Source organism: Triticum aestivum, chromosome 7D (assembly GCF_018294505.1).
Source record: "Triticum aestivum cultivar Chinese Spring chromosome 7D, IWGSC CS RefSeq v2.1, whole genome shotgun sequence".
Taxonomy (NCBI): domain Eukaryota; kingdom Viridiplantae; phylum Streptophyta; class Magnoliopsida; order Poales; family Poaceae; genus Triticum; species Triticum aestivum.
Window position 1 is genome coordinate 168,916,311 of NC_057814.1, and position 12,303 is coordinate 168,928,613.

At 49.7% G+C, this 12,303-nt stretch overlaps 1 protein-coding gene across 1 annotated transcript; it reads right to left on the bottom strand.

Annotated features, from left to right (window-relative positions):
• Window positions 1–2,021: 2,021 nt before the first annotated feature.
• Window positions 2,022–11,426, bottom strand: LOC123171011 (3-ketoacyl-CoA synthase 6-like). The gene is made up of 2 exons (XM_044588690.1): window positions 10,062–11,426; window positions 2,022–2,032 (listed from the first exon to the last, which is right to left on the bottom strand). Exons 1-2 carry the CDS (start codon window positions 11,389–11,391, stop codon window positions 2,022–2,024), a joined length of 1,341 nt encoding a protein of 446 aa, XP_044444625.1. The 5' UTR covers window positions 11,392–11,426.
• Window positions 11,427–12,303: the final 877 nt, after the last annotated feature.

Genomic DNA, 12,303 nt, shown 5'->3' on the forward strand with positions numbered 1-12,303 from the left:
GAACACCTTGGCTTGCGCGATCTGGTCAAACAAATCATTTATCCGTGGCATCGGGTATTTGTTTTTGATGGTGACCATATTGAGAGCTCGATAGTCTATACACAATCTCAGTGTCCCATCCTTTTTCTTGGCGAATAAACCTGGCGAACCCCAAGGTGAGGAGCTGGCTCGAATAAATCCTTTGTCCAATAATTCCTTTATCTGCTTCTTCAACTCTACCAATTCTGAGGGTGCCATTCTATAAGGTTTCTTATAGATGGGAGTGGTGCCAGGTGCTAGTTCAATGCTGAACTCAATTTCTCGGTCTGGTGGCATGCCTGGTAGTTCTTCAGGAAATACGTCCGGAAAATCGCACACCACTGGAACTTTTCTCAATTCCGAAATGTCCATTTTGTTCAAATTTGGTCGCTGTGACCGTGGTCTTTCCTGAGCTGTAACCTTTATTGTCTTGCCGTGATGATGAGTGAGGATCATAGTCCGATTGAAACAGTCAATAAATCCTTTGTTGGTGGTCAACCAGTCCATCCCTAAAATGACATCCAATCCTTTATTTTCCAACACGATGAGGTTTGCTTGGAACGGTAGTCCTTCGAATTCAATGATCACTCCTTGGCAGTAACTCTGAGCGATTTGTTTATTCCGGGGGGACTTGATGATCATAGATTTTTCCAAGGGAAGTATCGGAAAACCATGTTGCAAAACAAAATTCTTCGAAACGAACGAATGGGAAGCTCCAGAATCAAGCAAAACCGTGGCAGGTACTGTGTTGACAGGGAATGTACTGAGCATGATGTCTGGGGCATTCTGCGCTTCTTCCTTGGTCACATGGTTCAGGTGACCCTTCCTGTGGTTGTTGTTGGGATTGAAATTGTTGCGCTTGGGGGCTGGATTATTCCCACTATTGTTTGGCTTAGGGGTCGAGTTCCTTGGTTTTGGACACTGTTTGGCATAGTGTCCTTCTTCACCACAAGCATAGCATGTGACCCCTGGACGGTACGTGAACTCCTTGTCTCTGGCATGAAACTGTCTGACGGGCCTTGGATCAGTAGTCATGGGTTTCCTTGCTTCTGTCCTTGGAACCTCAGTCCTGCTTCTGTTGTTGCGAGCAAGAGTCATTTTGTCCCTCTTTCGCTTACGGATATGTTCCAGACTACGGCGCTCATTCTCCAAGGTAATGGCCTTGTCAACCAGAGTTTTAAAATCCGGGAAGGTGTGTACAACCAGTTGGCATCTTAGTGCTGGTGCCAGGCCGTCCAGGAATTTTTCCATCTTCTTGTCCTCTGTCATGTGCTCGTCGTAGGCATAACGAGATAGCTGGGTAAACTGACCGTTGTATTCTGTCACTGACATGCCTCTTTGCTTGAGGTCATCAAATTCTCTTTTCTTGATTTTTATGATGCTCCTGGGGATGTGCGCCCCACGAAAGCCTTCCTTGAACTCTTCCCAGGTGATGTTGTGTTCACTGGGATGCATGTGTAGGAAGTTTTCCCACCATGCTGCAGCTGCTCCAGCAAGGTAGTGTGGTGCATAAAGCACCTTCTCATGATCTGAACACTAAGCAATAACCAGTTTCCTTTCGATGTCACGAAGCCAATCATCGGCTTCAAGTGGCCTATCGGTGTGAGCAAACGTTGAAGGGCGAGTCTTGTGTAATTCAGACAGCTTGGAGTGTGGCTGGTACGGCTCACGGTGGTTTCCCATATTGATGACGTGGTTCATCATCTCTTGGTGTTGCTGTTGGCTTTGTTCAAAAAGGCGGCATACTTGAGATAAGGCGGCCTCACTGTCTTGTTGACTAGACTGTCCCTGAGTGAAGTTGTTGCTGGTCTGAGTCCCAAATACTTCCTCTGGCTGATTGGGCATGGAACGAGTCCATGGACGAGACATTTTCCACTCTGGGGTATTATTTGCGAAAATCATGAGAAGAACTGCGAGGTGCAAAAAATCTTGCAAAGCCAAAATTTTAAAAGATCTCAAGATTTTCAAGAAAAGATAAACAGCTCTGCACGGAGAAGAGACGCTTAACACAAATCTTACACGCGAAACGCAAACATACGATACAGCACTCAGGATGTGTGTACACATTCCTGACATGTTATTAGCACACTCTCGGGGGTGCAGCGAGCACAACTACTACAAACTAGCGTACAGATAAAAACACATCATACAGGCAGACATAACGCGCGACTACACGGCGCTCTCAGTCGGAGATGGTGACGATGTCCTTTCGCTTGCCGAGGGCAAGACTCAGTGGTGCAGGAGATTCAACCTCCACCTCCTCTCTAGCAGGCTCCCGGCGCGAAGCACTGCGCGGCGGTGATAGGGCGGGTGCGACAGGCGGCAGTGTGGGTGCGGTAGGCGGTGCAGCTCTGACTGGAGTAGGAGCGATGACTCTGTCGAACTCCTCAGTGGTAGGCAGACGGCGAGCAGTGGCCAAAATGGTCGGTGCATAAGAGGCTGAAGATGAGACGAAAGTCAGAGGCGGTGCTGTGTGAAGAAGCTCCTTCCTGCTGGTAGGACCGCCCCGAACTAAGTCCATCCGGGCAGCCACAAGATCGTCCACGAGGTTGTCGAAAGACTCCTCCAGAGCCTTGAGATACTCCACAACCATCTCGATGGCTTCATCTCATTCTCCCCGATGGCAGGAAAATGCATAGTGACAGGTGTATGGCACATGGCATGGGAGGTAGCGGTAGCGACGAGTCTTCATCACAGGAAGGATGTCCCGAAGACGAGCTATCGCCTCACGGGCAGCCATCTGCATGGCATGCCTCTCCGTAGGCATGGCCCTTCCCACAAAACGGAAGTGGCGTGATGCAGAACGTCCTCCCTTGAATTGCACCACGGCTTGGTGCATAGACACGTCGTCACTGAGCTTGTGCTGGTAAAGTGTGAACTCCGGGCGAGTCGCTGGCCCGATCGCGAGCTTGGTGATGGAAACGAGGAGCTTGACAAACCCCTCGGGCACGTTCGTGAACACTCGAGTCTCGCAGTTGCTGCCAGCCATCTACAAAAGTTGGCAAAAATTCTGAGTAGTCAAGTCACAAATTTTATGATGACCAACAGAAAATGGCTACAATTGCAAAATGCTGAAAAAGCACAAAAGATGCTAATAACCGATTAGCGATCGCACCTAGTGGCTTCCTACAGTCAGCCTGGCTCTGGTACCAAGCTTGTCACGACCGGTTTTTCAATAAAATATTTATTGAGAGACCAATCCCTTTTACGGACCAGTAAAGAAGAATTCCTTCTTACTGGTAGACAATATCTTGGTCACAGAAGAAAAATACCAGGAGTACTGAATATAATACAAGGTTGAGCGGAGACTGCTCAACAGTTTATTACATGCATGCCGATAAAACATAACGGCGGATAGGGTGGCATAACTACTAACTCACGATAACAACGGTGGTGGATATATCACAGCGGAGCGGGTGATATGACTCCTGAAGACTACAACCCTTCGAGCGTCGGAGTGAAGCTCGAGGAGATTTATTGCGGGTGGCGGAAGCGTATATAATACAAGTGACCAAAATCCAAGATCGCACGGGGCTGACTGGGACTCCTCTAGGCGTCGGATTCACTAGCAAACTCTTCATCCATGAGATCGCCTTCGTCAACATCTGGCCAAATCAACAAGCCAGGTGAGTACTATGAAAGTACTCGCAAGACAGTTCGGACATAAGATATAACAAATGTAAACATGATGCATATGCACAGGTCAACAAGTGCACTCAGACATAGAGATAAACTGCACGGGAAATAAAAGAGAAGTCGGGCGGTAGTCCTCCCAAAATCCCAAAGTAATATACTGGGTGCCAAACGAGGGTCTGAATGACTCCTCGAGAGGAAAATGCAAGGAATACAATGCCGCAGTCGGGCGTCAATGCGACACCACATAAAGGGCTTATAACAGAAAATAAAAGACAAACATGCCACAGTCGGACGTCTGAGCGACATCACATAAAGGGCTTATATTGAAAGTAAAAGGCAAACATGCAGAGTTTGTACTTTAACCACAGCCAACGGATTTCAGTCGTCACGGGGACTAGTTTCGTTTACGGTGTTTTGGAAGAAACATGTCTAACCAGTACACACCCATTTAACATTCCGAAGCCAGGGATCACCCTCGGCAACGTTCCAGAAAGACCTTGAGACGGGGAGGCTACAACCTCGCATAGCATGGGATCAAATTTCTATACGCGCGCTCTAAGGGGTGCCCCCCTCTCGGTCCCAACCGGAAACACCCATGCCCCCTGACCGGATGACTGGCTTTAATCCAGGGCCATGGTACCATCATCCCGGCCCCTCTGTTTGGTGTGTACACGGAAAGAGGTTACCAACTTACTAAACCGCATTCTGGCAGAAAACATGTGGTAGCACGAAAGGGGAAAGAACGATAACGTGACTCCGTCCACGTTAACGTCGGAATTTAAACGGAAGACGTAAGGCTGGCATGCTACAACAGTACCACCTCACTGCCCTTCATGTCACCACATGACTAGGCCATCTCTCATCAGAGATCTCCGTAACTTTGGAACACACGGGTAGTTGCCTCACATGCAACGAGATACCCACCGATGCTCATATGCCATGCACAACCTTTTACGCAAACATGCAAAACACCTATTATATCAAAGGTTCAAACATGCTTGCCTGGTTCGGAGAAGTCGGAGTCTAGTTCGGCGAAGTTCGCGGCTCCGTCACCTCTCCCGGAACCTACGGCATAGTGAAAAAATGCATATTAACGTGAAAACCAACGCGTGCACAAAAGTTGTTCCAAATTTTTTTCAAATAAATCCCATAAAAAACTAGACAAAATTTTAAGACTGTCAGAAAAAGAATCACTCAAAAATCACCTTTTATTAAAAAGTTATAAGGGTTTTTGTCCAGGGACTCATTTGTAATGAAACAGAAAAGTTCCAGGGGTTTAACTAAGAAAACAGAAAACGGTTCGAATAGAAATGCGCAAGCCCACAGAGAAAACGTACTCTGCCCGAAGGCGCCAACAGAAAACGATTGGCGGGGGAAAGAAAGAGAGGCTGACGTGTGGAGTCCACACATCAGGTTTGAAAACCTCGCCGGCGCCCGAAAGTTGCGGTGGTCGCCGGCGTCGAACCACGGCGAGTCAGGGCGATCAGAGTGTACCAAGAGTATCAACGTGTCCTTCTGCGTCGGTGGGTGGTGGACTTGGGCGTCGGAGAGCACCACATCGACGACGACACTTTCTCCGGCGGACGGCGGCTCGGGCGATGGTGGGGATCTCCGGTGGAGTGCTGCAAACTTCGAATTGAAGCGCGGGTCAGAAGGAGGGATGCATTAGAGGGTTACTGGCAAGAGATGGGAGGCAGGGGTGCACGCACGGGAGCGAATCGAGCTGGATCCCGTGGCGGGTCGCGGCGGCCGGAGTTGAGGAAGGAGACTTCCTCGGGGCTCTCCCAGTGGCTAGGCAGGGTCTAGGTGGAGTGTAGAGGTGGTGTGGGTACTAGCTGGAGCTCGGGGCCTCTATTTATAGGCGGCTCGAGGGGATGGCCGTGAACGGGGTTGCTACGGCGAGCAATTACGGCGGGGCAGCGGCTTGGGAAGGGGTTTAGGTGGCTAGGTAGCATCAGTGAGGTGTACTGGTGCTGTTCCCCTGCTAATCCTGGTCGGTCTTGGCGTAATGGTGCCGGTCCACGGTGGGGTGGCCGCACGGGCACAACGACGGCAGAGAGCGCGCTCCGCGCCCAGCGGTTCACGACGAGGGTGGCAGCGCGCATGGGGGAGTGGAAGGCCACGCGACGGCCTCCGGTGGCTTGGGCGGCGCTGGGTGGCGCCGTTTGCGCCGCGCCTCTCTCTAGCGGCCGCAAAGCCGCCGCTGGCGTCGGTCACGGGGCGGCGCACCACCTCCTGCTCGTCGCCGACGTCCGCAAGGCTCCAGGCGCTCGTGCGGTGCAGAGACAAGGGGGAGGGGACGGGGAGCAAGGCGCCAACGCGGTCACTGGCGAGATGGACAACGGACACTGAAGAAAACGACAGTGCACTGAAACTGTTCTCTGAACTTAACTGAACAATGACAGCAACAGTGTCCAGTAGGTGTTCGACGAAATGATTTGGCATGAAGAAAAATTTTCCTGGAGCTGGGACTTGGTGAGGTGACCTCTCAATGCACCCAGAGGCTGCCTGATTTTTCCCAGAATTTTTGGAGAAGGATTTGAATGAATTTCATCAAATTTGGCAAATCTGGTCCAAACTTGCAGCAAGTATAGTTTGAAAATTTTGAACTGAAGACCAGTGGATCTTCATGGATCTAGGTTGAGGGTTCAAAGGACTAGGATGGGGAAAAGGTTTGGAGGCAAAAATCAAAACAGAAATGGTAGCTCCTTTGTAAATCTCCAATAGCTAGAATAGAAGGCGGAAATTGTTTTGATAAGATTTAAATGGAAAATAATCATATGGGGAGGTTCAACTTGCTGGATTTGATGCAAATCATGATCCCAAGATGAGGGAAGGTTTGTGGGAGTGGATTTGCACTAAGGTCATGGTAAGAGAGGTTTTGTTGAAAGTGGCAAAGAATCATTTCGAAATGCCATGGGGCTATTTAAAAGATTTTTCAAAAGAAATTTCCCAAGTGAAAAGCATTTGGTTTTGAGTCCAAATAAAAGGAAAAACCTCCAAGAAAAATCAAGTCTTGGGTGAATCCAAATAGAACACTTGCCATAAAAGAAAAGTTTTGAGAGGGTGGTTCTTTAGAAGAAAAATTTAAATACCCTCCTCAAATAAAAATTAAAAGTTTGAAAAATCCAATAAAAATTTTTTGGGTGTCACAACACCTACCCCCTTAGGAAAAATCTCGTCCTCGAGATTTCAGCTGATCCTCGAATAGATATGGATATTCTGCCTAGAGAAAATCTTCCCTTTCCCATGTAGCTTCATCCTCAGTGTGGTTGCTCCACTGAACCCTGAAAATTTTTGTTGTTTTCTGACGGGTCCTCCTTTCAGACTCTTCCAAAATCTTTACTGGCCTCTCTCTGTAGGTGAGGTCTGGTTGCAAATTTTACGTGGCGGCTACGGGCTTAGCAAGAACCGTTCTTACCTACGCATCAAAACCACAACGGTAGTTTTTCAAGTTGGTGCTGTTTTAACCTTCGCAAGGACCGGGCGTAGCCACACTCGGTTCAACTAAAGTTGGAGAAATTGACACCCGCCAGCCACCTGTGTGCAAATTACGTCGGTAGAACCAGTCTCGCGTAAGCGTACGCGTAATGTCGGTCCGGGCCGCTTCATCCAACAATACCGCCGAACCAAATTATGACATGCTGGTAAGCAGTATGACTTATATCGCCCACAACTTACTTGTGTTCTACTCGTGCATATAACATCAACGCATAAAACCAGGCTCGGATGCCACTGTTGGGGAACATAGTAATTTCAAAAAAATTCCTACGCACACGCAAGATCATGGTGATGCATAGCAACGAGAGGGGAGAGTGTTGTCCACGTACCCTCGTAGACCGAAAACGGAAGCGTTAGCACAACGCGGTTGATGTAGTCGTACGTCTTCACGATCCGACCGATCAAGTACCGAACGCACGGCACCTCCGAGTTCAGCACACGTTCAGGCTGATGATGTCCCTCGAACTCCGATCCAGCCAAGTGTTGAGGGAGAGTTTCGTCAGCACGATGGCGTGGTGACGACGATGATCTTCTACCGACGCAGGGCTTCGGCTAAGCACCGCTACAGTATTATCGACGTGGACTATGGTGGAGGGGGGCACCGCACACGGCTAAAAGATCAAACGATCAGTTGTTGTGGCTAGGGTGCCCCCTGCCCCCGTATATAAAGGAGCAAGGGGGGGAGGTGCGGCTGGCCAGGAGGAGGCGCGCCAGGAGGAGTCCTACTCCCACCGGGAGTAGGACTCCCTCCCTTCCTTGTTGGATTAGGAGAGGAGAGGGAAGGAGAGAGGGGGAAAGGAAAGGGGGGGGCGCCGCCCCCCTCCTTGTCCAATTCAGACTTGGGGGAGGGGGGGGAGGGGCGCGCGGCTGCCCCTTGGCCGCCTCTCCTCTTCCACCAATTGGGCCCATGAGGCCCAATAGCCTCCGGGGGGGGGTTCCGGTAACCCCCCGGTACTCCGGTATATATCCGATAACCCCCGGAACCATTCCGGTGTCCGAATATAGTCATCCAATATATCAATCTTCATGTCTCGACCATTTTCGAGACTCCTCGTCATGTTCGTGATCACATCCGGGACTCCAAACAACCTTCGGTACATCAAAACATATAAACTCATAATATAACTGTCATCGAAACGTTAAGCGTGCGGACCCTACGGGTTCGAGAACTATGTAGACATGACCGAGACATGTCTCCGGTCAATAACCAATAGCAGGACCTGGATGCTCATATTGGCTCCCACATATTCTACGAAGATCTTTATCGGTCAGACCGCATAACAACATACGTTGTTCCCTTTGTCATCGGTATGTTACTTGCCCGAGATTCGATCGTCGGTATCTCAATACCTAGTTCAATCTCGTTACCGGCAAGTCTCTTTACTCGTTCCGTAATACATCATCCCACAACTAACTCATTAGTTGCAATGCTTGCAAGGCTTAAGTGATGTGCATTACCGAGAGGGCCCAGAGATACCTCTCCGACAATCGGAGTGACAAATCCTAATCTCGAAATACGCCAACCCAACAAGTACCTTTGGAGACACCTGTAGAGCACCTTTATAATCACCCAGTTACGTTGTGATGTTTGGTAGCACACAAAGTGTTCCTCCGGTAAACGGGAGTTGCATAATCTCATAGTCATAGGAACATGTATAAGTCATGAAGAAAGCAATAGCAACATACTAAACGATCGAGTGCTAAGCTAACGGAATGGGTCAAGTCAATCACATCATTCTCCTAATGATGTGATCCCGTTAATCAAATGACAACTCATGTCTATGGCTAGGAAACATAACCATCTTTGATCAACGAGCTAGTCAAGTAGAGGCATACTAGTGACACTCTGTTTGTCTATGTATTCACACATGTATCATGTTTCCGGTTAATACAATTCTAGCATGAATAATAAACATTTATCATGATATAAGGGAAATAAATAATAACTTTATTATTGCCTCTAGGGCATATTTCCTTCAGTCTCCCACTTGCACTAGAGTCAATAATCTAGTTCACATCACTATGTCATTTAACATCAATGGTTCACATCTTTATGTGGTTAACACCCATAGTTCACATCGACATGTGACCAACACCCAAAGGGTTTACTAGAGTCAGTAATCTAGTTCACATCGCTATGTGATTAACACCCAAAGAGTACTAAGGTGTGATCATGTTTTGCTTGTGAGATAATATTTGTCAACGGGTCTGTCACATTCAGATCCGTAAGTATTTTGCAAATTTCTATGTTTACAATGCTCTGCACGGAGCTACTTTAGCTAATTGCTCCCACTTTTCAATATGTATCTGGATTGTGACTTAGAGTCATCCAGATCGGTGTCAAATCTTGCATCGACGTAACTCTTTACGACGAACTCCTTATCACCTCCATAACCGAGAAATATATCCTTATTCCGCTAAGGATAATTTTGACTGCTGTCCAGTGATCTACTCCTAGATCACTATTGTACTCCCTTGCCAAACTTATGGTGAGGTACACAATAGGTCTGGCACTCAGCATAGCATACTTGATATAACTATGACTGAGGCATAGGGAATGAATCTTCATTCTCTTTCTATTTTTCTGCCGTGGTCGGGTTTTGAGTCTTTACTCAACTTCACACATTGTAACACAGGCAAGAACTCTTTCTTTGACTGTTCCATTTTGAACTATTTCAAAATCCTGTCAAGGTATGTAAAAACTTATCAAGCGTCTTGATCTACCTCTATAGATCTTGATGCTCAACATGTAAGCAGCTTCACCGAGGTCTTTCTTTGAAAAACTCCTTTCAAACACTCCTTTATGCTTTGCAGAATAATTCTACATTATTTCCGATCAACAATATGTCATTCACATATACTTATCAGAAATGTTGTAGTGCTCCCACTCACTTTCTTGTAAATACAGGCTTCACGGTCGCCCTTGCGCGTCCGCCTCTTGGCCTCGATGTATGCAAGCTCGTACCACAACGAGCTGCTGGACGTGGTCCCGAACCGGTGAAGCGTCATCCGTGATGGCTCGACGTCCTCGTCTGATAAGCATAAGCTAGTTTGCACCGCGTCGATCACTGCCCGGCCACCAGAATGGATGCAGAAGTGCTGGAAGGCCGTGCGGAAATCGGGGACATACAGCTTGGTCTTTCTGTTCAGCACCTTCCGCGCAACGAACGACAGCGCAAAGAGCAGCTTCTCCGATGGCGGGAGGACGAGCGACCCTATTGCGACGATGTTTGCCTTGAGCGTCTCGCCGGCGATAGCCACGAGGTCCTTGGACAGGTTTATTCCCGTCTGTCCCTCCTCGTCCTCCTCCTGGTACGCGCACCGGTAAGCTCTGTCCTGCGCGGCGGTGAGCGTCCGCACGACGTGCGTGAGCCTGAACCGGGACGTAGACTTGGACGTCGACAGCAGCACCGCGCCCGCGCCCATGCGGAACAGGACGGCTGGCAGCAGCATCGCGCGGTTCTTCCCCGTGTAGTTGATGAGCGAGGTGGTCTCCGTGGACACCACCAGGGCGTGCGCGCCACGCGGCGCCGCCCGCAGGAGGTTCCTCGCGACCTCCATGGAGATCACCCCCGCGCTGCACCCCATCCCGGAGATGTGGGCGTCCCGGATGTCGCTTCGGAGCTTGTACTTGTTTATAATCATGTCGGTGAAGCTCGGCGTCGGGTTGAAGGCGGTGCAGTTGGTGACGATGATGTCGATCGCTCCGGGACTTATGCCCGTCTTGGCGAGCAGGTCGTCGATGGCTGCAAAGATGACCTGCTCCGCCTCGTCGCGGCTGTCGCTCAGGCTGCAGCGCGGCGGGATATTGTGCAAGGAAGGGTGGAGGTACGTCTGGTCGCCGAGGCTCGAGCGCTCGAGCATGCGCGTCAAGAAGCGGAAGCTGCCATCATCGAGGTACGGCATGTTGCGAGCGTTCTCGGTGAAGGAGCCCATGGATACGCGGCAATTGGGTCTCGGCCGGCAGCAAGCGTAGTCCACGAGGTACACGCTGCGAGGGCGCCGCATGAGGCAGAGGGTGGCCAAGGCGAGCGGGAGGAAGACGGCCAGGAACACGTGGACCTGCCGCAAGCCATGGAGCCGGGTGAGTAGCTCGTCGGGGCCGAGTTGCGCGGCTTTGCGGAGAACGCCGACGGCTGTCGCCGGCACGACGACGACGGCGAGGAAGTTGTTCACAAGCAGCTGGTAGAGGGTTTTGAGGAGGTGCTTGTTGGGATGGAGTGGTGAGCTCACCATGTTGCCGGAGTGGACGTGCCGATTTTTTTCCGGCTTTGATTCATCTGTGTTGAGGTGCCCGATCGATCTTGGGTCATTTTAAAGCGCGCAGGGCGGTCCAAGCGTGCAACTGTTTTGCGTCGTGCCGTTTGCGCTGTTGGCCGACACTGCCATTACAACGTCATGGAGGAACTATTCCGATCCGAAAGATCATAGCATCTATTACATTCCATGGTCCACCTAGAAATAAATGAAGCACATGCACGGTCCTTTGCAAATATTCCACCTTGTCAGAGTTCTCCTGGATGAAACTTGGATAACGCAAAGTATATAGAGCGGCAAGTTAATGAGGGAAACAGGGTAAAAAAGAAAAACAGCTCGTAGAGGTTTTTATTTCTTGAACTGGTCACCGGAGGGAGAGCTTCCCCACCTGAATATATTAGAGCACTCCAACAACGATCCGTAAAGTTATTCCGCATCCGTCTGCGGACAAATGGACCAGTTCGTAGGCACGGATGTGGGAGGCCGTCATCGAATGCTATCATGTATATGTCCCTCTGTCGGGGGAAACGACACCTATGGGATCCCGGGGAATCCCTTCTACGGTTGGCGGGGCGTGAAGCTGCGCATAGAGCAGGTCTAAATGATCAGCACGAGGGATTTTTACCCAGGTTCGGGCCGCAAACGATGCGTAATACCCTAGTCCTGCATTGGTGTATATTTGGTGTTCTTGAGTTCTTGAACTAGCTGCGGTGCGTGCCCAGTCCAAAAAGTCCGAATCCTTCCTAAGTACACCTCGGGCCTCCTTTTATATGTGAAAGGGGTCGCCACAGTGGCACATAGGAGGTGGAAAGTATATACAGTGTACAAGTCTATCGCCTGGGACCGTAGAACAAAAGCATTTAATGCGCTGCCGACGTGCCCTCTTTCTTT

Excerpts from the sequence above, each read along its gene's own strand:
- LOC123171011 (XM_044588690.1), bottom strand. The coding sequence starts at position 11,391 with ATGGTGAGCTCACCACTCCATCCCAACAAGCACCTCCTCAAAACCCTC.